Source organism: Oncorhynchus clarkii, chromosome 3 (genome assembly GCF_045791955.1).
Source record: "Oncorhynchus clarkii lewisi isolate Uvic-CL-2024 chromosome 3, UVic_Ocla_1.0, whole genome shotgun sequence".
NCBI classification, from domain to species: Eukaryota; Metazoa; Chordata; class Actinopteri; order Salmoniformes; family Salmonidae; genus Oncorhynchus; species Oncorhynchus clarkii.
In genome coordinates this window covers 54139609-54161738 of record NC_092149.1, presented here as the reverse complement: position 1 = coordinate 54161738, position 22130 = coordinate 54139609, and the positions used below count along the sequence as shown (strand labels likewise).

Sequence of the window (22130 nt, the reverse complement as noted above, 5' to 3'; positions counted from 1 at the left end):
CACGTGTTTGGTTCTCTACTCAGACGTAAAGGTCACTAGAGCTTGATAATATGCAGCAGCATCCACACACACGGTAGTGTGAAGCACAGTGCAACAACCAAAAGACAAAGAGACCTTACACTTACCAGATATTCATATCAGGCTGCAGGAGGGCATTTATTCGGTTGACTATCCAGCTGAAGAGGCGTCCGTACAGAGCCTTGGACATGGCGTCCCGGACATCGGTGGCTTTGTCTACAGTATTGGTGCGGATGATTGTCTCTCCACGGGTCACCACACAGTGGGACGTCAGGGCCTCCGTGAGCTCCTCGGGGCCGATGCAGAGCAAGGCCGCAGCTGAGGGACAGGGCAGGTTCATGTCACAGTCACACAGAGTAGCAAGGAAACAACCATTCAGCCATATTGTGTAAATACAAAAAGAGGTGGGAATGTTACTATCAATTCTTTTTCCTGAACAAGAAAAAATAGTGTTTGCTAATAATACTGAAGTACAGTTGTCTTACCATTTTCCAAGGCCTCAACATTAGGCACTTCACTTTTATCAGTCTGGTGTTGGGAAGTAATGGCAGTGAATTCAATATTTCCTGTATTCAAAATGGCGCAGAGAATTCTGTATACAGAATTGACCTCCTGTTAAAAAAGAAGCACAGTAATCAGTGTACAGTGAGTGAAGAAATGCTATGGATATTTAGACACAGTACCAGTCAAAAGTTTGGACACACCTACTCATTCAAGGGTTTTTATTTATTTTTAATATTTTCTACATTGTAGAATAATAGTGGAGACATCAGAACTATGAAATAACACAAATGGAATCATGTAGTAACCAAAAAAGTGTTAAACAAAACACATTTCATATTTTAGATTCTTCAAAGTAGCCATCCTTTGCCTTGATGACAGCTTTGCACACTCTTGGCATTCTCTCAACCAGTTTCATGAGGTAACCTGGAATGCATTTCAATTAACAGGTGTGCCTTGTTAAAAGTTCATTTGAGGAATTTCTTTCCTTCTTAATGTGTTTGAGCCAGTTGTGTTGTGACAAGGTAGGGTTGGTATACAGAAGATAGCCCTCTTTTGGTAAAAGACCAAGTCCATATTAAGGCAAGAACAGCTCAAATAAGCAAAGAGAAACGACAGTCCATCATTACTTTAAGACATGAAGGTCAGTCAATCAGAAACATTTCAAGAACTTAGTTTCTGCAGTCGCAAAAACCATCAAGCGCTATGATGAAACTGGCTCTCATGAGGATGCCACAGGAAAGGAAGACCCAGAGTTACCTCTGCTATAGACGATAAGTTCATTAGAGTTACCAGCCTCAGAAATTGCAGCCCAAATAAATTATTCACAGAGTTCAAGTAACAGACACATCAACTGTTCAGAGGAGACTGCATGAATCAGGCCTTCATTGTCAAATTGCTTCAAAGAAACCACTACTAAAGGACACCCATAAGAAGAGACTAGCTTGGGCCAAGAAACATAAGCAATGGACATTAGACCGGTGGAAATCTGTCCTTTGGTCTGATGAGTCCAAATTAGAGATGTTTGGTTCCAACTGCTGTGTCTTTGTGAGACGTAGAGTAGGTGAACAGATGATCTCCACATGTGTGGTTCCCACCGTGATGCATGGAGGAGGAGGTGTGATGGTGTGGGTGTGCTTTGCTGGTGACACTGTCTGTGATTTATTTAGAATTCAAGGCACACTTAAAAAGCATGGCAACCACAGCATTCTGCAGCGATACACCATCCCATCTGGTTTGCGCTTAGTGGGACTAACATTTGTTTTTCAACAGGACAATGTCCCAACACACCTCCAGGCTGTGTAAGGCCTATTTGACCAGAAAGGAGAGTGATGGAGTGCTGCATCAGATGACCTGGCCTCCACAATCACCTGACCTCAACCCAATTGAGATGGTTTGGGATGAGTTGGACCGCAGAGTGAAGGAAAAGCAGTGCTCAACATATGTAGGAACTACTTCAAGAATGTTGGAGAAGCATTCCAGGTGAAGCTGGTTGAGAAAATGCCAAGATTGTGCAAAGCTGTCATCAAGGCAAAGGGTGGCTCCTTTGAAAAATCTAAAATATATTTTGATGCGTTTAACACTTTTTGGGTTACTACATGATTCCATTTGTGTTATTTCATAGTTTTGATGTCTTCACTATTATTCTACAATGTAGAAAATATAAAAAATAAATAAAGACCCTTGAATGAGTAGGTGTGTCCAAACTTTTGACTGGTACTGTATGTTCTCAGACAAGGCAAATAAAAATAATGTTCACACATTTGCTTTTAAACGAACAGAGAAACTGTACCTACCTCGTCAGTGAAGCCAATGATGCGGAAACAGTCCTGAATGGCATCAAACTGCTCCTTGTACAGTTTACTGGAGACAATGTCCTGCATCACTTTGCCATGTTGATTTTCAATATATCTAGACAGAAACACAGTTTTCAGTGCCAGTTTCTGCATTAGTCAAGTGATAACTCACTATATTCAGTCTGGCTTGAGGTGCTAAGTAATCAAAGCCAAGTAAAGTGATGAAATGCTAACCTGGGGGGTTTCTTGTCAGGTAATCTGTACTTCTTCAGCTTCTCTTGGTGATACAGACCGGCATAGATGTAGTAGAATATGTGGAAGTTTTTCTCTCCCCTAAGAGCATAAAGAGAAACAGTTAGCCATCTAGCCAGTTAACTTCAATTGAGGATAACAGTTGTGATGAATAATATCCCTAGCACATCTTTCCATTCTTACGTGGCCTGTTTGATGACCCTGGACTTCTCCAGCAGGTACTCTGAGATCTTGGCCCCCATGACAGCCCCGGTGGGGGTAAACTTCATCTCCAGGTACTTCCCAAAGCGACTGGAGTTGTCGTTAATGGCCGTGCACGCGTTGCCAAACGCCTCCACCAGGGGATTCACCTGAAGGATCTTCTCCCGCAGCGTCCGATTGTTTGCCTGGGATCACAGTCAAAAAAAAAAAAACATTTTGGGGGGGTGGGGGCATAACTCCCTCCAGAGACAACACAAACTAGATGTGTAGGACTGAATCAATCAGTGTCCAGTCTGTCCATTCAATAATGAATTCCACTGAGGTTCAATATTTATGAACATGATGATGGACTGACAGCACCAGATTTTTTAGTAAACAAGCAGTACCTTTCCCAGAAAGGTGAGATGCTGGACAATCAGATGGGCACTCTCTGTCTTCCCAGCTCCACTCTCTCCACTGATGATGATGCACTGAAATATAGGGACACAACAACTTTGTCATCGGGATGTTTTTAACAAGCACATCACTAGATCTCTAAACAAGAAAATGTTTTTGTTTAATGCCAATGATAACATTATCCATATGAACCGGCATATCACTAAATAGGACTTCCTCACACAAAGTGTACCCCCCCTCAAGTACCTGGTCTTTGCAGAAGGTCACCATGCCCTGGTATGCTGCATCAGCAGTAGCAAAGATGTGGGGAGGATTGTCTGCTCGCTTCACCCCATGGTAGAGCTTAGAGAACTGTGAACAGACACCCCACATTAGAATATCAATACCGTTCTGTCTTTACAGAGGTGTGAAGAGGAATTATGGCACACAATGGCACTGCCGTAGCAAACAAACCTGTGGCGAGTAGATGCTTAGAGTTTGAAAAGGATTGAGAGCGATGAGGATGTCTCCAACGTATGTGTATATCTGCAGCTCGTCATATCTCTTCGAGAGGTGTTTGATGATGGTCTCCTGCGGAGAAGAAGAACACATACAGTGGGTACTGTGTACAATACCTACATTATTCACATACCATCCTCTAGTCCAACAACAACGAAGTCAAAGTATGAAATCTTACCTCATCTAAAAACTCCAGGTTCACCAGATCATCATCGGGACTTGTCTCTATTATGAGTGTTTTACGAGTATTGATTCTTTCATGCCTGTTGGAGTAAAGGAGATAATACTGGGTTAGAAAGCATTACAGTGACGAAAGAATACAGATACATTACTAATACTAATCTGGATATAAAATCAATTCATCTAGATGGGTTGCCAGTTGGCCCATAAGGGTGTTCCCCAGGGAGATCTCCACCATTATCACAGGCTGTGATTGCTCTTCATCTCCGTTTGACCCATCACTCTACAATGGGGCCTACCGGTCAGAGGTCAGCATGGAGGCAACTGCCTCATTGGGATTATGCAAACCCCCAAGGGCCTATTGCGGTGATGTTTGTTTGTTGGTGTGTGTGTGTGTGTGTGTGTGTGCACATGTAAGCGAATAGATTAATCAGCACTTTTGTCAAGAACATCAAGCTCTAAAATAACAGTTATCACCACTTAAATATTGCACCCAGAAATTCCAGTCAAGTTCAGATACCAAACCTAACATGAACAATGAAATGGACCAACATCTGAGTCACAGAGTGTATCTATTCTATGATAATAAATAATAGATACACTGAGTGTACAAAACATTTCCATGACATAGACTGACCAGGTGAATCCAGGTGAAAGCTATGATCCCTTATTGATGTCACTTGTTAAATCCACTTCAATCAGTGTAGATGAAGGGGAGGAGACGGGTTAAATAAGTATTTTTAAGCTTTGAGACAGTTGAGACATGGATTGTGTATGTGTGTCATTCAGAGGATGACAAGACAAAAGATTTAAGTGCCTTTGAACGGGGTATGGTAGTAGGTGCCAGGCACATCAGTTTGAGTGTTTCAAGAACTGCAACGCTGCTGGGTTTATCACGCTCAACAGTTTCCCGTGTGTATCAAGAATCAGGCTGTTCTGAGGGTAAAAGGGATGCAACTCAATATTAGGAAGGTGTTCATAATGTTTTGTACACTCAGTGTATATGAAGTGAATAACATAATAGTAAATCCATCCTACGAGTGAACAATGATTTCCCATTTTGGAAGATTACATATCACAGCATAGGCACAGACACATGCATACACACACACGATAACATACACACACATACACATGGATTTTGTGTTGTAGATATGTGGTAGTGGAGTAGGGGTCTGAGGGCACACACTTAGTGTGTTGTGAGATCTGTTATGAATGTATTGTAATGCTTTTTAAATTGTAGGACTGCCTTAATGTTGCTGGACCCCAGGAAGAGTAGCTGCTGCCTTGGATCCATAATAAACACAAATATTCTGAGTAGAAATCCTACAGAAGTTCAACAGGGAAACATAATGTCACAACTGCCAATGGAGCACTGTGTAGTATGGAATCCTCAACACGTTCTTCTCCAGAGACATCCCTTCTGAAAAATATTAAAGGCCCTCAGCTTGTACCTTCTCTTACTTCGGAGCATGATGCATGTTGTAAAACCATTCCACCTACTTAAATCTGCCTGTCTCCTGTCTGTGCACTGTGCTGATCTTTGGCTGATCTTTGGCACCAGTGACTAAAACTGGGAAAGCACAGTTCATTTTCCTTCAAGCCTCTAATCTCATTATGCACTTTCACTGTGGACAGGGACATAAGATCCCCATCTCACCACACACACACACTGGAGTAAACACACACACCTGACATGGAATCAAGACTCTCTCTCATTCAATGGCATGTGCACTTAGCTCTTTTCTTTAGGGACATGGAAAAATATTCCACAAACAGATCATTGGGGAAATAACAAGGTAAACAGATTAGTTTTGCAATCACAAACAACAGATTTTGAATAAAAGCTCATGGCATACCAGTTATAAATCATTCAAAATTCTTAATTCAGTGATAATGCGACCTGCAAGGTTGAACAGTTAGCATTTTCCACAAGTAAATCAATCGGAGACTAAAGTGTTTTATTCCCTCATTGGTTTAATCATATGGGTGGAGGGCTGCTCTGTTCTAAATGCTCCTCGTTGTCACACTGTTAAAAGATCCATTGGGATAAAAAGCTTTTCTTAATCTAACTTTGAGTCAGCACAATCACTCATATCAAATTAGTTCCACTCCACTAACTTCTCTTTAATCACATCATTTTCATAACTTCGGCTACACATCATACACTATATATACAAAAGTATGTGGACACCCTTTCAAACTAGTGGACTCGGATATTTCAGCCACACCCATTGAGGACAGGTGTATAAAATTGAGCACACAGCCATGCAATCTCCATAGACAAATATTGGCAGTATAATGGCCTTACTGAAGAATTCAGTGACTTTCAACGTCAGTTCATAAAATTTCTGCCCTGATAGAGCTGCCCTGGTCGACTGTAAGTGCTGCTATTGTGAAGTGGAAACGTCTAGGAGCAACAACGGATCAGGCGCGAAGTGGTAGGTCACACAAGCTCCCAGAACTGCAGGGTGCTGAAGCACACAGCGCAACACTCACTACCAAGTTACAAACTGCCTCTGGAAGCAATGTCAGGGCAATAACTGTTCGTCGGGTGCTTCAGAAAATGGGCTTCCATGGTCAAGCAGCCGCACACAAGCCTAAGATCACCATGTGCAATGCCAAGAGTTGGCTGCAGTGGTGTAAAGCTCGCCGCCATTGGACTCTGGAGCAGTGGAAATGCGTTCTCTGGCGTGATGAATCACACTTCACCATCTAGCAATCTGACGGACGAATCTGGATTTGGCGGATGCCAGGAGAATGCTATCTGCCTGAATGCATAGTGCCAACTGTCAAGTTTGGTGGTGGAGGAATAATGGTCTGGGGTTGTTTTTCATGGTTCAGGCTAGGCCCCTTAGTTCCAGTGAAGGGAAATCTTAACGCTACAGCATACAATGACATTCTAGACGATTCTGTGCTTTCAACTATGAGGAAACAGTTTGGGGAAGTCATTTTCCTGTTTCAGCATGACAATGCCCCCATGCACCCAGCAAGGTTCATACAGAACTGGTATGTCAAGATCGGTGTGGAAGAACTTGACTGGCCTGCACAGAGCCCTGAACTCAAACCCATCGAACACCTATGGGATGAATTGGAACGCCGACTGCGAGCCATGCTTAACCGCCCAACATCAGTGCCCGACCTCACTAATACTCTTGTGGCTGAATGGAAGCAAGTCCCCGCAGCAATGTTCCAACATCTAGTGGAAAGCCTTCTCAGAAGAGTAGAGGCTGTTATAGCAGCAAAGGGGGGACCAACTCCATATTAATGCCCATGATTTTGAAACGAGATGTTCGACGCAGGTGTCCACATACTTTTGGTCACGTAGTATATCTGTTACACTAGTTTGGACACAACAGTTGAAGGAAATGAAACCCTGCCACCCACTGGTGAGAAAACACATCTCATCTCAGCATTTCATCCAGGTCACTCTGTCTTGCTCCATAGCATTGTCCTTCATCAGACACCTGTGTAATTAATCAGCAATATATATAACATCATTTGATTGATAGATTTAACAGATGTCATCTCAGAGAGATACATCAATGAGATCTGCAGAGGGGATTGTTTCAGAATTATTTAAGTGAGAATGTTAGCATTTCTCTGAGTAGACGATACACTTACTTGGTCTTGAGTTTGCAGCCCAGGTCTTGTTGCTCGCAGATTAGTGTGGACAGCTGTTGACCGAGAGCCATTTCTTTGCCATGGGCCTGCTTAATGAAGGGGTGTTCCAAGAGGTGGGTCACAGACGGACGAGTCTCAAAATCCTTTATCAGACACCTGTGTAGCGAAATAACACAATTACAACATCATAATATATTTCAAAAAAGTCAAAGTACAACCTTTTTTGGGGTTTAAACCCTCTGTTCACTAATTTACTGTTCACTAATACCTGAACATTTTACAAAGCGGATTTTTCTGGATTATCTCTGACACAAGTGTGTTCAGTAGGGTGCTTCTATGGAGCTTCTCATCAGTGCTTCTGTGTCTGGGTGACTGACCAATGTGTCCCCTCTGTGAGCACCACATGGTCTGGTCATCACCATGGCCCCCAGTGCAAACAGGTCTGTTTCTGGATCGCTCCTATCTGCTCCTTGCAGTGTTTACTCAGAGCCCACTTTTTGTCATAGTGTTCATATCCCAGCAAATCGGGAACATTCCCAGAACATTAGCTAATATTCCCATTAAGTTCTAGTTAGGGTTTTATCTAACATTAGGATGATAACATCCCCAAAACATTGTTTTTGATACAAATTTTAAAAAATCATTCTCAATTTTTTTTAAATAAAATATCCTTGGAATGTTCTCTTAACATTCACTAAAATGTTGTGCACAACATCTGTAACAACTGCCACAGAACATTTCCCAAACGTTCTCATTAGGGTTCCAGGTAATGTAATAACACAATGTACGAGTAATGTTTTAGAACATACTGCTGCAACAAAATGTGAGAGCAACATTCTGGGAACATCAGGCGTATGTTTTATACAAACATTGTATAATCATCAGCACAACTGGACAGTTTTTGTGTTGTGAAAATAACATTTGCAGCAACATAACGAATGTTCTGGGAACTTTCACAGAACCAATTTTGGTTAGCTGGGATGTCACTAATTCTACTGCCTTCACATTATGATATAATCAATATGAAATATTTTCAAACCAGAGGCAATACATTGTTGTTCAAATAACTTTATATCATAAGTAAGATATTTTGTAAAATGTGTAGTCCATGGACATGGTGTGATACCGTTTCAAATGGTGAGGGTATTTAAACCAGCTGCCTAGCACTCAATTTGAAATGTATGTTTTTTTTAAAACAAAGTTATTCTGAAAAGACGTTACCATTAGTCATCACACTGTATCTATCCCTTCCATTCAGAATATCCATCATTCCGTACCTAATCTAAACACTTAAATGCCTGAATATGTTTTGGTGTACTGCAACACAACAATGCAGGCAGGCGAGAGATAAGAGAATAATACCAATCTGACTCCTTCTACCTAATCTAGGCTGAAATTCTGCTTGCTCTTTCTATCAGTTTTTATGCTCTGGAAATTCATTCATAGAATTAATTAGTGTCAGGACATTAAGCAGAGACTGCAGCCATTAGCTGAGCTGTGCAGCCAGGATGCTAAACATCAGGCCACTTTGTTATAAAAGGCAGCTCTTTTGGCTGCACAGGGACAGACACTGGTGATGCATTTATTATCGAGAGCAATGACAGTAGTTACCTACCCCACCCGCACACACACTGGTCTGGCTGAGAGCTGGAGAGTTCTCACAAACAGCCTGCCAGGCCTGATAACATTGTCCATGTTCCACACATTGTAGCCTGGTGGGCTTTTTTTGAGGAGATTATTTCTGATATCATACAATCCATTACCTTATACTCATGAGAGAGAGCAAAATATTTAAAAAAGCACCCAATAAAATCTGTATCTGAATATGGAAAATGGTCAAATAGAAGAGGATGCATTACTATAAGACAGGGATCATCGACTATTTACAGCAGCGGGCCGATGTTTTCTTGAGCGGATGGTCAGTGGGCCGGAAAATCATTACAAATAATTTGTAGACCGTAAATTGACGGAAAGCCCAAACAGATATAATATTTCACTAAAACATAATAACATCAAACCTTGCTTACAATCTGGAACAGGTTTCCAAAATGTAAATCACTTGGAGCTGATTTGCTGGTGTTTTTACAGTGTTTTATGTCCCCCATCCCCCTTTCTTAATTTTTTTGCTCAGAAAACATGGCGAGGACAAATAAAATCGCCATCATTTTTTGGGACGAATCAAGTAAAGGTTGTATGAGCTGTGTTCTCCAAGAATGTTCTCTGAGTTTTTTAAGAGAAGCAATAAAGACGTCAGCATTCTCAATAAAGAAGGCAAAAAGGAAAACAATGAGGATCTTTACAATAAACAAAAAGTATTCACACCTCTTGACTTTTTCAAAAAAAATTGTGTTCAGGGAAGGGAACCTGTTCAGGGAACAGAACCAAAAACCTATGTAATTTTACAAGAAACAGAAACGGAAACAGAAACGGGAATGAAAGTAATTCGTACTTAGCCTCCCGAGTGGCGCAGTGGTCTAAAGGCCTCACTACAGATCCAGGTTCGATCCCGGGCTGTGTCGCAGCCTGCCGCGACTGGGAGACAGATGAGGCGGCGCACAATTGGCCCAACATCGTTCGGGTTAGGGGAGGGTTTGGCCGGCTGGGATGTCATGCACTAGCGACTCCTTGTGGCGGCCGAGCTCATGCATGCTGACTTCGGTCGGGGTTTCCTCCGACACATTGGTGTGGCTGGCTTCCGGGTTAAGCGAGCAGTGTGTCAAGAAGCAGTGCGGCTTGGCGGGGTTGTGTTTCAGATGACGCATGGCTCTCGACCTTCGCCTCTCCCGAGTCGGTACGGGAGTTGCAGTGATGGGACAAGACTGTAACTACCAATTGGATATGATGAAGGGGTAAAAAGTACCAAAATATCTATAAAGAAAGTGATCCATACTGTTCCGGAACAGAAACATTATTTTAAAAGCATGGGAACCGGTTAATAATATTATTTTACATTCCAGGCAACAAAGCCCTCACTCACTCTGTCACTCAGAAACGTATTCCAGTGTCTGCCTGCAAGCTGAAAATCTTTGCCAGTGTGTGTGTGTGTGTTTAGGCTACCTGCCCCTCCCCCTCAGAAGCATAGGCCTCTGTACTGACATTACAAGCGCAATTCAGAAGATAGGAAAATATATTTCAAATTAGCTAGAGAAGAATGGGTTAACTTTTTCAATGCTAGTTAAGAATATTAGGGATCGGCGTCCCCTCAACGGGACAGTTGTAAATCATGCAGCGCCTTGTGTCACCATCGCAGATTTTAGAGAAACAACAAATGTCGGTACAGATAAGTGTCTTTTATCGGCTGAAAGCTTAAATTCTTGTTAACATAACTGCACTGTCCAATTTACAGTAGCTTTTACTGCAAGAAATGCCATGCTATTGTTTGTGTAGAGCTCCTAACAAAACACTTTTTTTTTTTACCGCGATAGGTTTGATAAATTCACCTCTGAAGGTGAAATGTGTACTTATATTCTGAAATTTTCCTCTGATTTATCAACCTAAGGGTCCCAGAGATGACATGAAGTGCCGTTTTGTTAGATAAAATCCTTTTTCATATCCAAGAAAGGTCTATGTAGCATGCACAATCGATTTTGTATTTCCACTCGTTCAATTTGCAAAGAAAGGAATCTCTGAAAATCTAACCCTAAATGTTGTTTCAACCAGACAAATCACGTCCGTATGTATTCCCCAGAGATCCTAGAATGTAACCAGACTTCACTATATCATTAAGGGTGTAGTATATCCTATAGGACGCCATATTTGGTCAGAGAGCGATGCCTTCATGGCACACCGATGACGTGGACAACTCTAACTTTGTCAAATAAGCACCAATCGGAGTCAAACGAAGCTAGCTAGATAGCCAATGAGTTGGGCTTCACGGAAGTATCCGGAAACCATGTATCAGTCGCAAAATGTAGCTACTAATTTTTTTTTAAACGAATATTCAGTTATGAATTTATGAAAACTGGTTGTTTTGCAAATCTTGAACTTATAATATGGCTACTAATACTGGAAAGCTAAATCAAAGTTCAAGTATACAGATTTGACGATATTCTTTCAGAAAAATGTAATATGAATTCAATTGTCTCCTTCACGATTTGCCCAAATGTACCTGGGTGACTTCACACTAAATGTCATGTAGTTCGCTTATACTTCAAGTTATCCATCTGAAACTTTGCACATATACTGCTGCCATCTTGTGGACACCATCGGAATTACAAGCAGAGTGATGGCTAGAACTGGGACCTTTCTCTTGCATTTCAAAGATGGTGGTAGAAAAGAAACGGTTGTTTTTTTATTTGTATTTTCTTCTACCAGATCTATTGTATTATATTCTCCTACATTATATTCCCATTTCCACAACCTTCTAAGTGTTTCCTTTCAAATGGTACCATATCCTTGCATCAGGGCCTGAGCTACAGGCAGTTAGATTTGGTATGTAATTTTAGGTGAACATTTTTAAAAAGGTGGCTATCCCTTAAGAATACTATCGGTCTAGTTATTAAGAGTCCCAATTTATTAACTACAAAAAGGTAAGAGGTGTTTTCAATTCTGGTGCTGCTCTGCACACACAAGAGTGTTAGCAAGCTAGCTCAAAGGACATTCAAAGTTCCTCCATAGAAGCCGCTCATCGTCGGTATAATTATGTAGACATAGCTAATTCAGATAATGCATGTCATAACAAGATGCCCAGCACTTCAAGCCTCTTCCTCAACCCTCTCTTAGGTCATGGCTAGAAGGGATCCAGCTTTTGTCAAATTAAAGTCAAAACTACAAATTAATTAAAAATGAAAAGCAGAAATGTCTTAAGTTAACAAGTATTCCAACCCTTTGTTATGGCAAGCCTAAAAAAGTTCAGGAGTAAAAATATGCTTGACAAGTCACAATATTTGCATGGATTTTTGAATGACTATCTCATCTCTATACCCCACACATACAATTATCTGTAAGGTCCCTCAGTTGAGCAGTGAATTTCCAACACAGATTCAACCACAAAGACCAGGGAGGTTTTCTAATGCCTCGCAAAGAAGGGCACCTATGGAGGGGTAAAAATATTTTTTAAATCCCTTTGAGCATGGTGAAGTTATTAATTACACTCAGTTGTTGGAGAGGAAGGAAACAACTCAGGGATTTCTCCATGAGGCCAATGGTGACTTTAAAACACTTACAGAGTTTAATGGCTGTGATAGGAGAAAACAGAGGATGGATCAACAACATTGCAGTTAATCCACAATACTAATCTAAATGACAGAGTGAAAAGAAGTTAGCCTGTACAGAAGAAAAATATTAAAATATATGCATACTGTTTGCAACAAGGCACTAAATAAATACTGTAAAAATAAAAAAAAGCCTAAGCAATTCACTGTTTGTCCTGAATACAAAGTGTTATGTTTGGGGCAAATCCAATACAACACATTACTAAGTACCACTCTCCATATTTGCAAGCATAGTGGTTGCTGCATCATGTTCTCGGTATGCTTGTAATCGCTAATGGAATAGTGCTAAGTACAGGCAAAATCCTAGAGGAAAAGCTTTTTACTAGACACTGGGAGATGAATTCACCTTTCAGCAGGACAATAACTTAAAACAACAGGCCAAATCTACACTGGAGTTGCTTACCAAGAAGACAGTGAATGTTCCTGAGTGGCCAAGTTACAGTTTTGACTTAAATGTATGTGAAAATCTATGGCAAGACATGAAAATGGTTGTCTAGCAATGATCAACAACCAATTTGACAGAGCTTGAAGAATTTTGAAAAGAATAATGGGAAAATGTTGCACAATCCCGGGGTGGAAAGCTCTTAGAGACTTACCCAGAATGACTCACAGCTGTAATCGCTGCCAAATGTGTTTCTACAAAGTATTGACTCAGGGGTGTGAACACTTATGCAAATTAGATATCTCTATTTAATTTTCAATACATTTGCAAATGTTTATAAAACACGCTTTCACTTTGTCATTATGGATGAGAGAAAAAATATATTTCATCCATTTTGGATTCAGGCTGTAACACCACAAAATGTGTAATAGGTCAAGGGGTATGAATACTTTCTGAATGCACTGTAAAATGAGAAATCAGCTACTCTAGGGTACCTGTAACACAACAACACCAGCTATTTGTTACTGTTCATGTGGGCCTTGAACCATCTCCTCAGCTCTCCAAGCTTCATCAAATGATTAAATAACAAGCCAAACAAAAAGGTACAACATCTTAAAGCAGGGCTTTCCTACATGCATTATGAAACAAAAAGGCCTGCATGACAGGCCTTATGCCAGGGGATCCATTCCAAGCAAAGCTTTAACAATATTACAACGCAGGAGTGTACAGGTCATACAACTCTACATTGGACTCAGCTACACCTTCTAATCCATCTCTGACAGACCTGGTGCTATGATAAATGCACGACTAACACGAATAAATTAGTCTATTACCCCTAATGGTTATGGGTTCACAGCTGTACTGTTTGATGTTTCCATTATTAATAATGAATTAATAACCACTGCCTTTCAATCTATTCCACCACTAATAATAACCCAATCCCCCCCCACCCACAAATAACCCCAGAAGAAATAGATTTTTTCTCTCTCATTTACTTGCACTGCATGCTAGATATTAAGGTTGTATATTCAGCGAGACTATTATGGGCCAATGTTGACATGATTTGTTTTCCACACTGGAGGGACTGATTACTTATCTTGTCCTAAAGATATAACTGATAAGTCAGTAGAATGAGTTTTTTCCTGTGACAGATTTACGCAAATGAAAACCGAGAAAATGCGAGGAAGAGAAAAGGGTTGATACAATCTATCTTAAAAAAAAAGATCAATTTCTAGTCCTTTCCATTTCCAGTGATCAAAGGATGCCCAGAACCAAATGCGTAACCAGTGCATTCTGCCCCCTTGGCCAAATGGGAAAAGATTAAGTTCTCGCCATTGAAACCCATTCAAATAGGCTTGTGTTGTTTAAAAAGTAACAGTGAATATATTTTGTTGTCATCACCATTAACCAACTGCATTAGAGCCAGTTGGTTGCAATCCCTTCAAAGACTAAATAAACACAAATAAACATGTATAGATAAATTCTCCCACTGGATTAGACCCAACAACTTCATTACTGTGTAAGTAAATGTAGAGGAAGACATTAATTTCAGCAGGAAGCAACTTCATTGTCATAGAAAGAGCAGGTTACTCACTGGGCAATGAAGTGACTGAAGCTTCTGCACCACTCCTCTGGGTTGCGTAACGTAGGGGAAGGGTTTCTGAAACGAACACACAACACAAAAAATCATCATTCCTGGATATGCAGTTTTTTATTGATTTTAATTTTTTTATTTTTTACATTGAACTGAAATGTTTAAGTTACTGATGGTGTTGTTGTCGGCCTAAACACAATAGTTCTCATGAGACTGGAGCGTCAGAATGGTTGGGTATAATTTGAGTGCTGAGTATAGTCAGTGAAAAATGATAACAGCTCCTCAACTGTCTGACAGGAAGCATCTGCCAGCAGGAGCCAAAATTATGGGAGCCAGTAATACCTCTGTCAGCAGCATTTAAAGAGACCATCTATAACGAGGCAAGCACCTCAAGACTAGTTCAGTGGATGAAATCGGGACGGAGCCATGGCAGTACCAAGGCTCAACAACAGGGCGTTGCCATTCTTCATGTTCAAAACATGCTCATCAAAGAAAATAAAGAAATAATGTAATGGGGAAGATAGTGATTAAAGTTAGGATTTTGCTCATACTGTCCATTTGGATAGGGTGCTTTTGTACACTTAAGCTTTCAAACTGAATTTTCAAAGTATCATCAACTCATTTCTAAAATGCAGCCAGCTTTGTACATCTAAGGCATGCAAAAAACAACCAAGAACAAATGGTTCTAATTTATATGATAAGAAAACATTATCAATAACAAAGCTTTATGCTACACACATATGGGAGCCTATTAAATGAGGAAATGTGTCATTATTCCCAGCACTAAGTCACGCACGTCTGTGATAGAGACTCAGAGTCAGACAGACAGTCCTTTCTGAAGTGCAGATCAAAGCCTAGTAATGGACTGCTTCAATGCAAAATATAATATGAGCCTGCAGCAATGCTCTTGCCTTGATGTTGTACCACTGCACTGCTTATATATTACAAAGTCAATACACCAGCACATTGGTGATAACACTGTCAAGTACCCTCATTGTGCTTAGAAAAATCAGGCATTTTTCTTTCCAGTATATATGGGAGCACTGACTCATTTTGTAAACACAATTGGCTTATTTAAATGTAGGTCGGGGCACTCCTTGTGCTGTCAAACGTGTGTCAAAGTGGATTGAGTCAAAATCAGTGGTTCTCAGCTCCACTTTTGAAGCCCTAAGTCTGCTACTAAGCTCAGGAAAAAGACAAAAAAGCATGCTCGTGAATATGATACTTTGTATGCAGAGCTCATAATTCTTCCCATTTACCTAATAGATATAAAAAACAGTCAGATAATTTCCATGAATCCTGACAGCCAATGTCATACAGTAGATATAGTTTTTCCCTGCATAGCAGGGATAATCAACTAGATTCAGCCACAGGCTGATTTTGTCTTGAGCGGATGTTCGGGGGGCCGGAACATGAATACAAATCATTTGTAGACTACAAATTGATCGCAAGAAGCCCAAACAGATATAATATTTGACTAAAACATAATCATTTCAAACATTGCTTATATTTGTATACAATCACGTGTCTCACTATTTCGTGTGGGCATACTGGGGAACAGATTTACAAAATTGAAATCACTTGGAGCTGATATCAGAACAGCATATTGACTGCATGACAACTCGTGTATGAAGAACTTTATGTAGATTCAACAGATTTACAAAATTGAAATCACTTGGAGCTGATATCAGAACAGCATATTGACTGCATGACAACTCGTGTATGAAGAACTTTATGTAGATTCAACAGATTTACAAAATTGAAATCACTTGGAGCTGATATCAGAACAGCATATTGACTGCATGACAACTTGTGTATGAAGAACTTTATGTAGATTCAACTCCCCCCCCCCCCCCCATAAAGAAATATAAATACATTTGGGGGCCAAATAAAACCACCCTGGTTTTATTTGTTTATAGGATGGCCGCCAGTTGGGGAACCCAGAGTACGCACAGTGCATCATCAAATAAAGACACTATCTGGCAGTGTTTGAACTTTGAGGGCCTAAAGAGCAGCACTACGGGAAACACGAGAAAGACTTCTTCTGTGGGCCAACCGCTCAAACTGCAGCTCATCTATCATCAGAGAGCACCGGCAGCTCTGTTGAGCACACATGAATGAACACGGAAAAGTGCTGCAACATTTTTTCTCTACAGGATAGACTGTGAGGGTACATCAGTGTGCCTGCATGGAATAACTGCATAACAGACAGACAGAGGCATTCTAAACACAACCAATGTCACACCCCCAATGTCCTATCACCTCAGAGGTCGAAACGGGCAGATGTGTATTAGATTATGTTAAAAACAATAGGATATTGAACGAGGGAAAACAAGTAGTCAGTGCAATACATTTTCTCTAAGATAGCTGTTGGATAATCACAAACAATCCAATATTATTTGAAAAATATATATAACATAACTAGGTCAGAAACCTTTCCAGCCTGTGTTCTATTACTGTTACATTTCTCAGAACAACCCGTGAGGAGTTTCCAGAACAAATGACCACACAATGTTGAAAAATAATTGTGGCAAAGTAACTACATTAGTTTATAAACCATAGCGTGACTCATCATTACAAGACATTTGAAAAATGACCACTGATCGTTTGTCATAAAAAGGTCCCACAGACAAACAGTATCCAGCAATATTCTAAAACTTTGTCCACACTGCAGGCCTTAATGCTCAAATCAAGTTTGTTTTTCAAATCCGTTTTGGATTATTGACTGTCCAAACAGCAAGTTACAAGTGACGTGACCAAAACGGATTTATGAGTGTTCAGACAGCAGTCATTTGTTGACATAGCTATGCTAGTTGTAATGACGGGTGTGAGCAGTGGTGCAGGCTGATTAGTGGTGCAGGCTGATTAGTGGTGGTGCTCGTGCTTCCTATCACTCAAGAGATTATGTAGCAAGCTAACGTAACAACAATGCCTGCCATGGACATTTCCCAGTTTCTTTGAATGTTCAGAATCATAATGTAAGAACACTTTTAAAGCCTCAAAGGATAAGATGTTCGAACTCTTCCCGCAGGAAAAAGAACAGATTCGAATCGGATATGCAAAGAAATTGGATATAATTCACTTCAAACTGCCAATGTGAACAAGGCTTTAGAGACTATGATGGATTGACCAGTTGACATATAGCCAATAGTAATCTTCCACATACAAAATGCCAAACAATTGTTGTGAAAAGTACATACCAAAAGCTGTGTGAGTTTACTTTGAAATGAACGTGTCTCAATCTCAAAGACTCACAGTTTATAGAAAAGTAAGCATAAATCTTAACCCCAACCCTAACCCCAGCGTTTCATGTGCATAAAAATCACCAAAACGTTACCAGGGCTGAATGTCAAGATTACAATACAAGAATCACAGTTTACATTCTCCTAAGACTTAAGTTTACATTTAACATTGAACCAAGGCCTGCATACTGTGCTGCTGATGGTCAGGTGTCAATTTCAAAATCGGACCCTTATCAAATACATTCCAAAATGGATGAACAGTATTGGTAAAAGAAAACAGTAAAAATGGTAGCGATGTCTTTCAGTCTTGACTGTTCTGCTCTGTAACCTTTACATTACCTGTGGCTTTTGGCTGGGGTGTTGCTTCTTGCCAGAACACTGGTTGCCCTATGATTTCATTAGCCTTTGTTGGCTCTGACAACCCATCATTTACACACATTATCTTCCTCACTTCACATCTCCCTTCAGACAGACACAAGCCCAGTTACATACAGTGAGCTCCAAAAGAATTGGGATAGTGACAGATTTTTTGTTGTATGCTGTAAGTGCTGTAATCTCTAAACGGTTCGTGAGATACGGATGAAAATACCTTCAAATTAAAGCTGACAGTCCGCACTTTAACCTCATAGTCATTGTATCATCTCAAATCCAAAGTACTGGATTACAAAGCCAAAACAACAACAAACAATTTTACTGTCCCAATACTTTCGGAGTTCACTGTATTTTGCTAATATCCACTGGGATCTGGGCGAATAAACACAGCATTGGACTTCTTTGCCAATTCCCTTTAACCTTCACAGGCGTTTTACGTACACATCTCCCTATGACTTTACATGGGACTTTACTCTGGGTTTGGCAAATACAGCATGGAGAATATTGGCTCAAGCAATTAACCTTTCCACATATTGAATATCTGAGAGCATCGTCTCAAGTTTCCGTAATTAATTCTGCAGTTAACTGTTTTACAGCTTTACCCTTTTACATGCTCCATTAGCCACATTCATGATAACCATGGGCCCCACATATATGACATACTATAAAGCAGGCAAAATCACATCCAATCTTCTCCTCATGATATGCTGTAGGCCATATAATCTGTTTCCCGTAGAGGAGGATCTGTGATTGGCTCTTGGAGATCTATCTACAACAGATTGGCTCCCGGGCTGGCCTTACTTTACTGTTAATAGTGATTTACAATGGTGTTGGAATCAATACAATTCTTTCTATGTGATGCTATCTGTGGAAAAGAGCAAGCAGCAGGTATGAATGGAGTGGAGGAGCAGAGCAGCTTCCCTGACAGCGATCTGAACTCATCTCATCACTTCACACTGGTTCGCTGTGAAAGGGATACCATCTGTGCAAGTTCCCACCACAAATCTAAAGCTCTATCACGTGGCTTGCAGTAGTCCTGCCTGTGCTCAGCCCCAGTGTCAATGGCCCCAGAGGCCTGGCTACGTTAATGGTGCTGTTGTTTTATCTACACAGTGAGTCCACACCCTAAGGCCACTCCATCTGCTGTATGACATGGAGATAATGTAGTACAGCGAAGGGCATAGTCCTGAGCCAGCCAAAAACACCAGAACCCTCTCAGATCTCAACCCAGGGTACACATACTGCCAGCTACATCACAAAAGGATATACAGTTGAAGTCGGAAGTTTACATACACCATAGCCAATTACATTTAAACTCAGTTTTTCACAATTCCTGACATTAAATCCTAGTAATAATTCCCTGTTTAAGGTAAGTTAGGATCACCACTTTATTTTAAGAATGTGAAATGTCAGAATAATAGTAGAGAGAATGATTTATTTCAGCTTTTTTTTCTTTCATCACATTGGGTCAGAAGTTTACATACACTCAATTAGTATTCTGTAGCATTGCCTTTAAATTGCTTAACTTGGGTCAAACGTTTAGGGTAGCCTCCCACAAGCTTCCCACAATAAGTTGGGTGAATTTTTGCCCATTCCTCCTGAAAGAGCTGGTGTAACTGAGTCAGGTTTCTAGGCCTCCTTGCTCGTACACGCTTTTTCAGTTCTGCCCACACATTTTCTATTGGAATGAGGTCAGGGCTTTGTGATGGCCACTCCAATACCTTGACTTTGTTGTCCTTAAGCCAATTTGACAACTTTAGAAGTATGCTTGGGGTCATTGTCCATTTGAAAGACACATTTGCGACCAAGCTTTAACTTTAACTGATATCTTGAGCTGTTGCTTCAATATATTCACAATTTTCCTACCTCATGATGCCATCTATTTTGTGAAGTGCACCAGTTCCTCCTGCAGCAAAGCACCCCCACAACATGATGCTGCCACCCCCGTGCTTCGCGGTTGGGATGGTGTTCTTCGGGTTGCAAGCCTCCCCCTTTTTCCTCCAAACATAACGATGGTCATTATGGCCAAACAGTTCTATTTTTGCTTCATCAGACCAGTGGACACTTCTCCAAAAATATATTTTTCCCCATGTGCAGTTTTGGAGCAATGGCTTCTTCCTTGCTGAGCGCCCTTTCAGGTTATGTCGATATAGGACTTGTTTTACTGTGGATATAGATACTTTTGTACCTGTTTCCTCCAGCATCTTCACAAGGTCCTTTGCTGTTGTTCTGGGATTGATTTTCACTTTTCACACCAAAGCACGTTCATCTCTAGGAGACAGAATGCGTCTCCTTCCTGAGCGGTATGACGGCTGAGTGGTCCCATGGTGTTTATACTTGCGTACTATTGTTTGTACAAATGAGCGTGGTACCTTCACGCGTTTGGAAATTGCTCCCAAGGATGAACCAGACTTGAGGTCTACAATTTTTTTTCTGATGTCTTGCCTGATTTCTTTTGATTTTCCCATGATGTCAAGCAAAGAGGCACTGATTTTGAAGGTAGGCCTTTAAATACATCCACAGGTACACCTCCAATTGACTCAAATTATGTACATTTGCCTATCAGAAGCTTCTAAAGCCATGACATAATTTTCTGGAATTTATCAAGCTGTTTAAAGGCACAGTCAACATAGTGTATGTAAACTTCTGACCCACTGGAATTTTGATACAGTGAAATAATCTGTCTGCGAACAAAAATTACTTTTGTCATGCACAAAGTAGATGTCCTAACCGACTTGCCAAAACTATAGTTTGTTAACAAGAAATGTGTTGATTGGTTGAAAAATGAGTTTTAATGACTCCAAACTAAGTGTAAGTAAACTTCCGACTTCAACTGTAGGTGAAGCCAGACAGAAGCATCAACTAGATTTAGATGGTGACACTGAATATGCAGTTATTGCAATATTTCAAAAAACATCTGTTGTGTTTTCATAATGCTTATACCCAATATAGACCATGTTTGTCATGGTAATGTCCTACTCATAGAAATAATTTTTGGATTTACACAGCAGATTAATAAATACAGTGTGCCATTGAGTGGATTGTGAGATGGAAATACAAGAATGTGTGCAAAGACATACAATCTTATGTCATAAGGAATTATAAACTGAGTGGTTCGAGCCCTGAATGCTGATTGGCTTTATTTTATACCACGGGTATGACAAAACATTTATTTTTACTGCTCTAATTACGTTGGTAACCAGTTTATAAAAGCAATAAGGCACCTTGGGGGTTTGTGGTATGTGGCCAACATACCACAGCTAAGGGCTGTATCCAGGCACTCTGCGTTGCGTCATGCATGAGAACAGCCCTTAGCCGTGGTATATTGGCCATATACACCACACCCCCTCGAGCATTATTGCTTAAATATAGCATGTTTTTGTGTCCGTGGGATTTTTTATAAAACCTATTATTCCCAAGGACAATACTCTATCAGGAGAAGCCACTGATTATGGCAATTTAAAGATCAACTAAAGCATGATTGTAATACTCACAGGAAACAACAATTTAATCTACTTCATTACAATTATTAAATCGATCTCATTACAATCATTAAATCGACCTCATTACAATCATTAAATCGACCTCATTACAATCATTAAAATCAACCTCATTACAATAATTAAATCCACCTAATTTTACAATAATGAAATATACCTCATTACAATCATTAAATCAACCTAATTTTACAATAATTAAATCTACCGCATCACAATCATTAAATCTACCTCATTACAATAATTAAGTCTACCTCATTACAATCATTAACTTTGCCTCATTACAATCATTAAATCTACCTCAATACAATCATTAAATCTACCTCAATACAATCATTAAATCTACCTCAATACAATCATTAAA

At 40.2% G+C, this 22130-nt stretch overlaps 1 protein-coding gene across 3 annotated transcripts in view; it reads right to left on the bottom strand.

The window, feature by feature from the left end:
- The window catches only part of LOC139397992 (myosin IIIB), a 119119-nt gene that overhangs the window by 82923 nt on the left and 14066 nt on the right, over positions 1-22130 (bottom strand). For all 3 annotated transcript variants that reach the window (XM_071144273.1, XM_071144272.1, XM_071144271.1), the window contains 11 exons: positions 14656-14721; positions 7467-7622; positions 3841-3925; positions 3618-3734; positions 3411-3515; positions 3155-3238; positions 2751-2953; positions 2550-2648; positions 2316-2430; positions 504-630; positions 126-336 (listed from right to left, as the gene is read on the bottom strand). In XM_071144273.1, the coding sequence (XP_071000374.1) occupies positions 126-336; positions 504-630; positions 2316-2430; positions 2550-2648; positions 2751-2953; positions 3155-3238; positions 3411-3515; positions 3618-3734; positions 3841-3925; positions 7467-7622; positions 14656-14721 (1368 nt within the window). The remainder of the gene's footprint in view (positions 1-125; positions 337-503; positions 631-2315; positions 2431-2549; positions 2649-2750; positions 2954-3154; positions 3239-3410; positions 3516-3617; positions 3735-3840; positions 3926-7466; positions 7623-14655; positions 14722-22130) is intronic.